Source organism: Chaetura pelagica, unplaced genomic scaffold (assembly GCF_000747805.2).
Source record: "Chaetura pelagica isolate M959 unplaced genomic scaffold, ChaPel_1.0 scaffold275, whole genome shotgun sequence".
NCBI classification, from domain to species: Eukaryota; Metazoa; Chordata; class Aves; order Apodiformes; family Apodidae; genus Chaetura; species Chaetura pelagica.
The window spans coordinates 4602914-4615591 of NW_009953486.1; the positions used below are offsets into that span (position 1 = coordinate 4602914).

A 12678-nucleotide genomic window follows, 5' to 3' on the forward strand; every position below is an offset into this window, starting at 1 on the left:
AATCAGTAACATCTGCTTTCTTACTTGTTCATTGAAGACAAATAGTAATTTGGTAGTTGGAACATTTACAATTGTTTGAGATACAGAGCAACGAAGAATTATCTCTGGCTTTTTGGTCTGAGTTTCCAGCAAACACAAACTGCCACAACTTTGTACTTCAAGTAATTTCCAAAAGGAGGCACGTGCAATACTGTTCTACTCTCTTAAAAAATAAAAAGGTTGGTACAGCATCATCTTGTGCTTTAAGAGAGAAGGCAAAGCAGCTCCTTGATACATTTTTGGATTTACCATTTTCTGGCCAGAAAGAACACAGTTATGCATGTACCATTGCATTTGGCATCCATGCAGTGCAGAAGCCACAGAATGAAAACTATAATGTTGTGTAAAAGAATCCTTACTTATGTTATGAAAGAAGCAAAAAAGATAATAATAATTAGATACAGGGATAAAGGAACCTAACAACAAGCTGAAACATACTTTTCTCTGCATTTCTTCTAAGAGCAACCAACAAAATAAGTCGATATCAAGAAAACATTTCATTTGCAAACAAGCACTCACACCCATCCACCAAACTGCAGTTTGTTTGGTAAATAGACTCTGGAAAGGTAATCTGGTGAAAGAGAAGTTAGAACTTGAATTTCAGCCTTCAGTTTAGATGCTGCCATAATTTCCAGCTGAAAAAAAAAAAGAAAAAAAAAAGAAGAATGTGTGATACTCTTCAGAGCCTGATCCAGGGTTAGGTAGTTATTTAAATGTGAACTACACCTGCTGCATGTGCCTGGAGAACAGTAAATGCCCGTCCCTGAGCCGAGATTCACTTTACTGGATGTGTTCTGTAGTGTGTCCCTCACAGTAACACAATTTATGAGGACAAGTAGGAAGGAGAGGGTTACAAAGTGCCTTTTCTTCCATTCTAAACTTTTCACACAATATATGCCTGAATGGACATGCATGGTCTAAAAGCTAGAGACAAGATTAGAGGTCTAGTACTGAGCAAGTAAAACTGCTGCAAGCCTTGCCCTACTTGTTATATCCTGTAGTATTTACGAAAGCAGTAAAAGCCCAGGTGCAGCATATGATCATCAGATGACTAGTGGTGGGAAAGCTTAAAATGCTGCCAGTTCTGGCCTGTGAGCCAATGAAGCCCACGGATTCTGAGGGACAGTGGGAATGGGTTTACTCAATCTTGCCTTCTTTTAGGGCTGCAAAACCTTACACTTTCTGCTGTGCTAAGACTTTGTCATCATAAAGAGGAGCAGGACTACAGATGGTAGGATTTGTCTTCTGAGGAGTAAGCAATAGGAAACAACAGGTTTATACATACTTCTTTTTTCCACGTTGGCTGACAAGCAATGTAAGGTCTCTTCTGTATACTTGCTAACTTATTTTGATCTCGCTTTGTAAATGGAATCAGGGCATCTTTGGGTATATTTAATCTGTAAAGAAGATAAAGTTTTTACATTTTCTCATACACCTTGATATTTGTGACAACTTATTTATTTCTATTAAGCAAAAAATAATAAGTGAAAAGAATAATTATTTTAGTGTCAGTTGTCTTTTTGTGCATTAAGTCAGATTGCATTTCCTAACAATGAAACAAAAGAATACTTCTGTTTCTTTTGGGGAAATAACTAACCTCTCAAGATCAGATGGAAGGAGACCAAGCCACTTTATAGATGGAACGGTGAGATGATGGGCCTCAAAAGACATTGACTAAAATAAGAAAGGTCAGCTATGACATTCAGTGACTTTTAGTTTAATTTCTTTGAGATTTATGCCTTCATGGTCAGGTTTTATTATGAAGACAGTTAAGAACTTTCACCATCAGAATGGTATGAGAAAACAGTGCAAGTGAAGCTTACCATATCTCCTTGCTGGAAACCATTCCTTCACTAACACTTACACCCTTCAGCCTATGACAGTTTATAGACTAGTCTAATTTAGGCTGGTCTAGTCTGAATCATTTTGTTTTGTTTTTTACAGTCAAAATTAGTCTACCCTGTCTTTTAGCAATGTGATATAATAATGCCTTCTTGTTCCCTTTGCCTCTTCTTCCATAGCGTTCCATACTAGCACATGTATTCATAAGTGAATTCTCACTCCAAAACAAAATCTTTACCAACAAAACATGATTTTGTGGAGAGTCACCCATCTCACAAGCTATTCCTCCTCCTCCCAAGGTAACTCCAGCCTTCATTTCTCTTCTAAGAAGGAAACAAAGCAAAATACAGAACACTTTTCTATTGGGACTTCCTGAAAACTGCCTGTGCAGGAGGGAAAAACATTAAATGTAGTTAAATGAAACACCTGCCATTGCTACCCAATCTCTTTTTGTTGCAGGAAGAAGCTGTTTCTGCAGATGCACAAGGTTTAAAAACTGTGTCTTTGTGCTGACATAAAATAATTAAAGGCAGTACCAATTCTAACAAAGGCTGTGACATCTCGTGCATTGCAGCTCCAAGGCTGGGATACAAAAGAATATATTTGAAATGGAAAAATTATACTCACCACAGATCCATACTTGTAGACGCACATTATTTCTACACCTAGGATGCAGAATAGCAAATGTCAAGTGCCTCTTTATCTGCACACTGGGCATGTTTAAAAGACTGCATTAAGAATACAATTTTACAGGATAACAGTTATGGCTTTATGATTAGAGAGGTTCTGTATGGTTTACACTTGTATTTAGAGTATATAAAATAATTTTACTTTATATCAAACTGAACAATGTTTATAAAAGTTCCTGTTACTTTCTTTCATTTTAAAAAGGGAATAGTATAGCCAACAACTGGAATTATTGACAGAGCAGCATTCTCAACAGGATGGAACTCTGTTAAGTAGATATAACTAGGACCTTCTGAGACTTTTAGAAGTGGTCAAGTCCCTAACTGCCATTAAAATCAGTGGAATCATGCAATGGCTCATAACATTATTTTATCCTTACCTAATTTTTAGGCCCACAGGTGCTTTCAAAATCTAGCTCTATTCTGAGCTATGAATTTTATAATTTATTTTTTTTCCTTTTTTAGGTTCAAGGTAAGATTCTTTTTATAGTACCCGAAAGCACAAGTCATCACAGAGCGTAAGGGTATACACAAAAGGAATCTAAAGCCAGTATTGATGTTTCAGTTAAACTCCTTCTGTAATTTTAGGTATATTTTTCAGAAGTCAGGAGACTCCTGATTGTGTTGGATCTCTATGCTCTGAGTACCCTTCCATAAAAGTGAGACAAGACATTCTAAGTAAATTTTGCTTTCCTTTTATATCATAGAACTGCTACAGATTTACCATGTGGATCTGCATCCATAAGGGTGAAAATAGGAATTTGAAAAGTATCCCACAGCTTTCTGACCAAAAGTCGTGTATTAAGATCTGGCACACCTCTTCCCTAAGGAAAGAAAATAAAACCAGGCCATTTTTAATTAATTAAAACAACATCTGGTTACGTATGCGTTTACATTAGTCACTTAAAAGCAAGCAAACCAACAAAATGCTGGCAGAAATATTTCTCCAGATATTTTTCAGGGAAAGTTGATACTCCTACTTTGGGTCTGTGAAGAGGGAAGTTCTTGCTCTGACTGGCTATAACTGGACACTATGCTGCACAGTATAAATGCTTATCTCTCTTAGGTATGGATTTTCCTCATTACGAGCCAAATTTGTCCCAGAACAAATAGGTGTCCATATACACATTCCTATTAATTCTCCAGGCTCCATAGCTCTTTCAGTACGATCCAAAATCAACCAATTCTGTTTCATTTGGGTTTGCTAAACCTAGTATCCTGAAGGACAAAAGGTTACTCAAACAGTTAAGCCTTTCTGAGTGGGGCAGCTACTTTGCAGCAGCACATGGTGTCGATCAGCTACCAAGCTGTATGGAGATGTTTGCAGGAAATAAGTCTTTAGAATGTGTACTTTGTATTTCTATCAGGATGAAAAAAAAACAAAACAAAAAAAAACCAAAAAAAACCCCAAACTGTTAGACACATTTCATATTAATTTCATTATGGCCTTTTGACCAAGTTTGAGCACCACAACAATGCTAAAGTATCATTTAAACTCTTATGTCTAGCTAGATGGCATGAAATGTAAGATCCATACCGTAATCATTATACATGGGGACAACCTATTGCAGAAGTCATCATCCAGGAGTCTCTGAAAAGTTGCATCTTTTTCTACAATTAACATAAATTTGGCATGTGAGATTAAATCTTTTCTGTTAAGGCTAGCTGCATGTAAAATGATCCATCACACCAATCAATTAAAACTAAAAGCTCTAAAATACCTGTTCTGGAGCCAAAAGCAGTGTTCATGACTCTGTTTCAGAGCCAACAAGCAAAGAAAAAATTACAAGAACATTGTTTAACTTGGATTATTCTTTGTTTTTACTTTATTTTTCCAGTCTACAACTGGAGTTCTTGCTCAAAGGATACTTCTAATTCCTTCAACATTAGATGGCACAGTGACTGCCTAAAACAACAAAAATGATATTAATAATTTTAAATAGAGAAAATGATATATTTTAAAATAACAACATTAGGTAATGAAGGACACAATTACATCCTGAAACAATCATTCTTCCTCTGTATACAAGACCAACCTTGACATTTTCACCTCTTTAAAAGCATATTCTACCATTCATGTTTTGTTGTATTGTATGGTTGCAAAAGGAGTCATCCCATGACAACAAAATGCTTTTCAAAAATGTTTGTTCTACTGTCACAGAAGATTGTTCATCACATGGGCATTAGAGAAATAATGTCCTGATTATTTTTTTTATCTGTCTTAGCCAGAAAAGAAGTCCATGTCTTCTTTTTGGAAGACGGTTACATCATTTCTTTTATTAACCTATAACCTGATTTTGTAACTGTTTTGAAGCAACAATTTTAAGACATAGTAATGTTTACTTTACAACTCATATTAGGATTGGCTCAATCTGGCAAGCATATGGATGAGAAAACAGGAACTGGAGGAAGAACTGAATATGTATATATCGAAGTGTGTGGTCTGTTTTTACTTGTGACTGTTAAATCAACTCTCATGCCAGCATGGAACACCTCAACAAATAATATGAAGGGCTGTAGAAGAGCATTAATAACAGGGGTCTTTATGCTCTGCTGAAAACCAAGTATAACAGGCAGCTAAGGTTGTCCTTCCATTTTGATTTTACCAATTTAGGTTTTCAATGAGCCCATGTTCCAGGAAATCATGACAACAGTCAGCAAGTCTGAGTTCTGTTCCTGCTTTCAGACTCTGCATGACTGTAGGAAATCTTTCAGGACTAGATTAGTTGAATTCCATCTCCTCAAAGCCCCTTTGGCTTTTAACTCTTACAAAACCATGGTTTTAAACTCCTCTTTAGTTTATTAACACTTTTGACAGAATTAGCTGACGATACAAGCCCTTCTACTGTCTGTAATTCCTGTATAAGTGATAATCCTGAGATCAAACAGCCTGATATTATATACCTTTGGTTATTCAGTGCTGAGCACATGAAGCCAATGGCAACTCTTATGCTGATGAAGTATCATCATTACGCTTCTGCAAATGGAACATAATTTGGGTCCGGAAAGATATTTCTTTCTCTAATTATGTTGCTATCTCTGTTGCTACTAGAGGAGTCTGCCCAGTGTGGTAGAAGCAGGTCACTAAGGACCACATGTGTATGTTAACTCATGCTGTAGGAATTGGTTTTTTGCCAGAAAATCAATCTACTGTGACAGAAACAAAGTATGTTTGGACTGCTCAGGACTTTGATTCAAAGCACTGATTTGACAGAACATTCTAATATAAAGTCTAAGATACACTTTCCTCTGCAAGGCTCCTGTGGTAAAAGGTAATGCTAAAAACCATACCCAAAGGATATATTCCTGATGAGTATATAGTTGAGCTTCAGAATTGCTATGAATTACTATTTTGTTCTGCTGCATATACATACTGTTGCACTGCAGCTGCAATGCACTTTCGTCCCATCTTCCTCAGTGTAACTTAAATTACCAGCAACAAAACCTTTAGTTGAAGAGAGCTGAAAAAAATAGTAAACTGTATTCAGTGCATGGAGAGTTACATGCTGTTGTTTTACTACATTGCACAAGCAAAACAAGAAACTTCTGAGAATAATTCTGAGTGGCAATAAACAGTTATTGACTGCCATCCACCTTTTTAAGCACTAGGCAATGTTGTTTTACTCGTGGATGTAAAGCCATAGTTACAAGTGATGTTAACAACTGTATTTTTAGATACAAAGGACTTCTTGTAAAGCATGAGATACAAGGAAATTTGAAAGGTTTTTACATTTCTGATGTACTTGAAATTTTCATTTAACCCCCAAGTTAGCAAATTATTTGAGTACAAATTGCTAAATGTCTTGCATTCTGGATTTTAATAGCATAATAGCAATACACCCTGTGATTTTAGCTGGCAGTTTGTCCCAAACTCTTTGGAGGAAGCAAACTATGAGTTTTCTCTGGAGAAAGAAACATTTTGAGGGCTATTTTCATTTGCACAAAAAACGCTTTTCATTTTAACTATGTGTTTCCTAATGATAACTTTTCTTGCTGTTTCAGCTTTCAGTTCAATCTATATGATTTGAAAATAATGATAAAGAAATTAATAATCAGCCACTCACTATATGTAGACTTCTCCGAGGTATCTTAAGCATGCAGGAAATGTCATTGATTATGTTGTCCACAATAGTTTGGCTACCAAACAGTTGTGTGTCTGAATAATATATATCCCTATCAAGGCAAAATATTGTATTTGCAATTAAAATACAGAAACAGCTGTAGGCTTATGAGAATTTTATCAAGGATATGAATAATCATTTCAACCTAAAGCATTTTGACATACAGGAATCCATTATCCTACAGGTTTGCATCCTACAGGCTCTTTTCACAATAACATTCTAAAATACAACTTTAAGATTACAGAAATGTGGTTTGTTACCTTTTAGTTGCATAAGTATTGCTCTGCACCATCTTATTGATCATAGACAATAATTTTAGGATCAGAGCTGGAATAAATAATTTTTTTAAAAAAAAAAAAAAAAATCCATCAGAGATGCATATACAAGAATTTATCTTCATATTGACCCATATTTGTGTCTCATAAAATAAAACTTTGAAACCTATATTTTAGTGTGCTGTAAAATTACAAATAGACTGTACTAATCAGTGGACTCAATAATTTCTAGTATAAGAAATAATACAATGGAGTTAAGGGAGGGAATGTGTGCCTTGCTGTCCAGGCCAAGAAAGTAAATGACTGAGTTAGAACAAGAAATTAGCTTATTGCCTGTATTCCAAGATTCCTTTACTAGCTAGTTTTTTGAAGAAAGGTGATGTTTTTACATTAAGACCTTTTGATTATGCTTTCAGCTGATATTCATTCAGGGACATAGAAACTGGAAGAATGCTGTATTCATTTCCCTCTTGCAGTATAATTTAATAGAGAAGAGAAAAGATGAAGGACTGGTCATAATATCAGGTTATATTAGCCATACACTTCTAAATCACAGTGCCTGCTTTTTGTTTTATGGTTTGTTAGGGGTTTTTTTAGTGAAGTTTTGAACTAAAAGAAAAGAACACAAATTCTGGTTTTGGACTTTTTTAACTTACCAAATTTTGTTGCTGATGCAGGGCAGTCACTTCTTATTTGTTTTGTAGGACAACATGGTATCATCTGTAGACCTACAGAATCTTTAAATCTGATACATTGCAAATAAATACAACAAAACTGTAAACTTACTGAGTGTATGTGAATTGTTCTCTGCAAGGTAACTGATACTTAGACCCCTTTCCTCCAATCAAATATGCTAGAGCTGTTTTCAGGCTCAGTACAGAAATCATCAACTGGGGTGGAGTTGGAGTGGACAAAGGAAAAAGACAGGCAATAGTCATCATCTGTCAAACTGACCCGTTCAAAACATGACTGAACTGCTCCCCAGCTGATCGTTGGCTTCAAAACATGAAAGAGTTTCTCAAGAAGATGTTTCAGGACTGAATTTAAGCCCAAAATACCTAAGTTTCCAGACAAAAACTGAGATATTAAAAATATTTTATACACATTTGTATTATTTAGCATGAAAACAAAGGAGTATGTGACCAGAAAAGAAATGTGAATCATTACTAGAATACATATCAAGTCTGACATGCTGCCTTTCTGACATAGAATGTATTAAAGTGTTATTTCATATTACAATAATATAATCTAATTTATGGCCATAAATTTTTACCAGAATAACTCAATTATATGCTATTATTAACTTTTAGAAGCAAAAAATGTGGTCCATCCTATTCTCTGGATATTTGTTTAATCTAAATGTGCTCCACCATTTCATGCTTCACTATTTCAAGGTGCCCATTTCACCAAAAAGATCAGTTCTTTGCTTGAGGACACTTCATTATTTTACTGAAGATTATTTTAGTGCCTTATGATAAGACAGCCCAGTCTTTAAAGCATTCTTTTTCGCTTCAGAATTCTGTATGTACTTTTAAAAAAGTATTGATGGTAAAATGGCCATAATTCTGTCTAAAACCACATAATGTGTGTAAAGTTATCAAAGGTTTGCTCCATGCTTCCTTTGGGTGGCAGAGCACACCACGGTGCACATGTATGAAGTGACAGCAGTCACATGAGCACAGTGTAGCATCCCCTGCCAGCTTCAAAGTAACTTTCTTGCCTTTGTGCTGCAACATTTAAAAGATAATGGTGTTTTTCACTTGCTCCCTACATTGTAACTGCACAGGAGGAAAGCAGTAATCAAAACTTGTGCTAGGTTGCCCAGCCGACTATATTTTCCTCCATTCATGTTATATTTTGCCTTTCTGATTATATTTTTCTTTGTCTATTAATTCTTTTAGTCTTCTTAAACTGCTCTATTAAAGTGGGATATAGGTCACTATCCAAGGGAAATGCACATCTGAGATTACATTTCTCCACCATAAATAATTGTTCAGCTTTTTTAAAACATGATTGATGAGTCTTGTTTTTAACACACTGTGATATTTTAATTTGAACGTTTCCCCTTCTATGTGTTCTGATGGCAAATAACATCTCACATTTGTTTTTCTAGCCTGGAATGCCATTTCCCCAAAGATTGCCAAAAATTGCAAAACTTTGTTATAGTATTTTAATTTTACAGACATCTGAGTGAAACATTTTTGTCAAAATATCAAGACACAAACCATTAAATTCCCTGGAACATACAAGTCTTTCAGTTAACTTACTACCTTCAGGGCCCTCAGATTTTTTTGATTGTCAGAAATTTATTGTTCTCATTAAAGAGTATTCCACCAAAGTGTTCCTTGTGGAAGGTTTGCTATGCTTTCCCAACCTCAAATGTTTGTAATGTGTCCACTTACAAGTACCTCTGCAATCTAATCAATCTAAATATCCCTTAACCCACTGACGTCCAAAGCTATTACAGGGCAAGAAATAGATTTGTATCTTCCTTCCTCTTTTTGCTTCTGTATTATAAAAACCAATTAATCTCTCATTTTCAGGTATTTCAAGTTAAAATGAACTCCTTGGAAAAATAATGTCGCATAAGCAACATCTACAAATCACTAAGTGTGAAAGACTGGTTGCTTTATCTCTGATCCTGTCTAGATAATCTGGCATAACATCTGAAATTTAGATAACATATTACTTGGTTTGTTTTATTTGGCTTGTAATGAACTTAGAGCACAACAAAGAGGTAAAAAAATAAAACAGAGAGAGGTGAAATATGTTTTCTCTGAGGAACAAAATGATACATTTATCATTATCATTTTAAGAAGTAAGTTAGCATAAGGAAAAGCAGAGAAAAAGAAAAGAATAAGCACAAAAAGAACATTGGGGGATGAAATTGCTAGTAATTGCTTCCAGCCTAAAACAGATTTTTTCACTCTAACACAACTTACCACTTCTGGTTTCTACTGCTTCCAGAAAATGATTGTTTATAGGACCTCCCTTTCCTTCCCAACCTCTATTACAGTAGTTTTACACTCCCCTTTATACTATGGTCTGCTATTGCTTAAAACACTATGCCTGTTCATGCAGATTAGTTACTAAGCATTACCTTTTATTTGGCTATTACTTTTTTAAGAAGTCAAAGTATTTATTGATCCTAATCCTTATAGAACTATGTACGATTAATTTTTCTGGAAGTTACAAAATCAAATTTATATTAATAGCACTTATATTGTTATTAAGCAGGTCTTTATATAATACTTACTCTATATTCCTCCAATCTGCTCTGTTAGGCACTGTGAGAACAGGTGCTTTATTTTGGGCCAAGCTTTGAAATACATCTTGAATAACATTTTCTATTGCTTCAAGAACTGCAGAACTGAAACAAAGAAAACTAATTATATACTGCACATTATAAAATCCAGTACTACCTTTTTTATCATCTATTCCCACTCCTACAAAAAACATGTAATCCAAAACAGCTTCAAGGATATATTTGCTTCAAAAATGTGGAGGAATTCTTTGGGTTTTAATTTTGTTTTATTCAGTTTCCCTAAAATCTTTGACTTTCCATTCCAGATGCATGAATGAGGACACAATTAGAAGTACATTTCTATTCAGTCCTGAAACCATCAGATTTTTCACCAGCTGAACTTTCAGACCAACTGGCTGATTTGTGACTAATGATTAATGTATTACTATAAATGATGTAATATTGGCTTTGGCCATGATTTGGGCTAAGTTGTTTTTAAATGCTATAAATTCAAAAAATGTTCAAGAGTACAAATGCTTCCTGTTGTACCGTTGCACATTAACCTTTTGATCTGCTGCCCTGAACAAACTGTTAAGGGTTTTAATTAAATGAAGGCTCAGTCTCAACAGATGCACTGTGAAAAGAATAAAATCTGTATCTTTCACCTAAAAAGACAAAGTAACCTTGCAGCAGATCCCTTACAGCAAAACTGTAGGCTGGTTTGAGTGTTATGACAGATGCTTTTTGTTTTCATAAGCAATCTGACTCCAACATTTCAGCTGTCCTTAAAATTACAAGTGAACTATATACCATCATGAATTTAGGTAGGAAGTAAAGGAATAGACAAAACTTATTTTAGCTCAAAGTTTGATCAGGGAGGTCCAATTTTGTCATTAAGTAATATACTAAGAAAAAATGAGTCAATACCAGTGCACATCACAGAATAATAATTATCCCACTGTTACAAAATCAGCAAGAATTATTTTTAAAGTCTAGCTACGAGTCTCCTTAAGCAATAAGGAAGTGTCATTAAAACTCTCTTTTATCAGCTGAATGTGTTTCTTCCATTTTGTAGCTCAGCTTCCACTTGCTCCTCATTCTGAGGGAACTAGATTATCATTTTTGAAAGCAATTTCTGGAAAGTATCAACTTTTTGTTTTAAAATGTTATTTGTATTAGCATCTGTATAAAAAACCCCCCGCACTGGTATTACTAATATTTTTGTCCAATAATGTTAAACAGTTCAACAAACACAATGCAAGAATTTTCCTGTTTTTCAGAGGAATAAACTTGGACACAGAGAGACTAATGGCTTTCCAAAGGTGAAACAATGAAGTGTTTGCAGTGCTGATAAGACAAGAAGAATCGGTCATGCAGCAAATATGTAAATTCATTTTCTATTGTATAATAGCTTCATCAAGTCCAAGATTCCCTAACTTTCAGATTAATAGTCTCTTCCTCCTAATTAAAATCCTACCTCTCAGTGCCATATCTACAACAGAAAGTCTATTAAGCATAGAGGAAATGGTTGGCTGGTGAGCTAAATGTGTAATGCAGCAAATGGCAAGAGTAAAATAAATAAGCAAAGCTGACTATGGTGCATTCCTCCAACATAACAAAAATTAGAGTGTAGAAGATAATAAAAATAGACGTGCTGATGGATGAAAGAACAGATAGATACATAGATAGGAAATCTAAACCATCTATTGCTTTGATACTTATAAATATTTTACTTATTCATTTGGCTCTGTCTGCTGTAGATGTCTTAATATTCCTCATGTCCTTCAAATTCTCCTGAGAATTTGAAAATCTAGGTTTCCCAGTTGCCTGATTTATTGGCCAACAGAAGTTGTAAATGTGGCAAAACAGGAGAAAGTGGACAGCAATTCTCTGTGTACCCCTTGCTGATATTCTGTCTCCTTTTGCAGAGATTAACTGGCTTTTAATAAGGAAACATACAATACTGGCCAAGAATGCCTACTTAAAATTCTCTCTGGTTTAGCCAACAGCAAAATCTGAGCAGAGAAGGGGTAGGCACTGCACATCTGACAGGGTTTGCCTCATCGTTTCTAACATGTTACAGCATGAGTAGGTACTTGTTTCTGTATAGTATGAGAAAGGATCTTCAAGATTAATAGCATAAAATAGGAATATAATAGTATCTTTTGCAAACAAACAATATAAATACACAAGATAAACAGTTACGAATAAAACCCCAGCACTGTACATCAGTAAAGCCATGTGGTTTCTATACCCTGCCACAAAGACTAAGAATGCTCCAAGTCATCATTGTCATTATTATTATTATTATTTTTATCTTCCTTTTACTTTTAAAATACTTTTAAGATGCTCCCAGTCTGTTCTAACTCTGAGACTGATATACTGTGTATGAAAATGATTTAAAAAATGATGAGAGCTTCTTGTTAGTGAAATTCACTGTCTGCTTTGTCATGGTTTTCTGTGTTTCTGCC

The 12678-nt window shown here is 34.9% G+C and overlaps 1 protein-coding gene across 1 annotated transcript; it reads right to left on the bottom strand.

The window, feature by feature from the left end:
* Positions 1-554: 554 nt before the first annotated feature.
* On the bottom strand, positions 555-11948 carry SPO11 (SPO11 meiotic protein covalently bound to DSB). Its single transcript, XM_009998641.1, has 13 exons — positions 11941-11948; positions 10220-10333; positions 7620-7708; positions 6949-7015; positions 6632-6740; positions 5942-6028; positions 4437-4473; positions 4105-4214; positions 3292-3391; positions 2509-2546; positions 1637-1713; positions 1325-1436; positions 555-674 (listed from the first exon to the last, which is right to left on the bottom strand). The coding sequence occupies exons 1-13, from the start codon at positions 11946-11948 to the stop codon at positions 555-557; spliced, it is 1068 nt and encodes a 355-aa protein (XP_009996943.1).
* Between the last annotated feature and the right edge of the window lie 730 nt (positions 11949-12678).

Coding starts and splice junctions, on each gene's coding strand:
- SPO11 (XM_009998641.1), bottom strand. Junction 4,215..4,436: donor TAATGTTGAAGGAATTAGAA/GTATCCTTTGAG, acceptor TTAACAGAAAAG/ATTTAATCTCACATGCCAAA. Junction 1,437..1,636: donor CTTCCATCTGATCTTGAGAG/GTTAGTTATTTC, acceptor TCTTCTTTACAG/ATTAAATATACCCAAAGATG.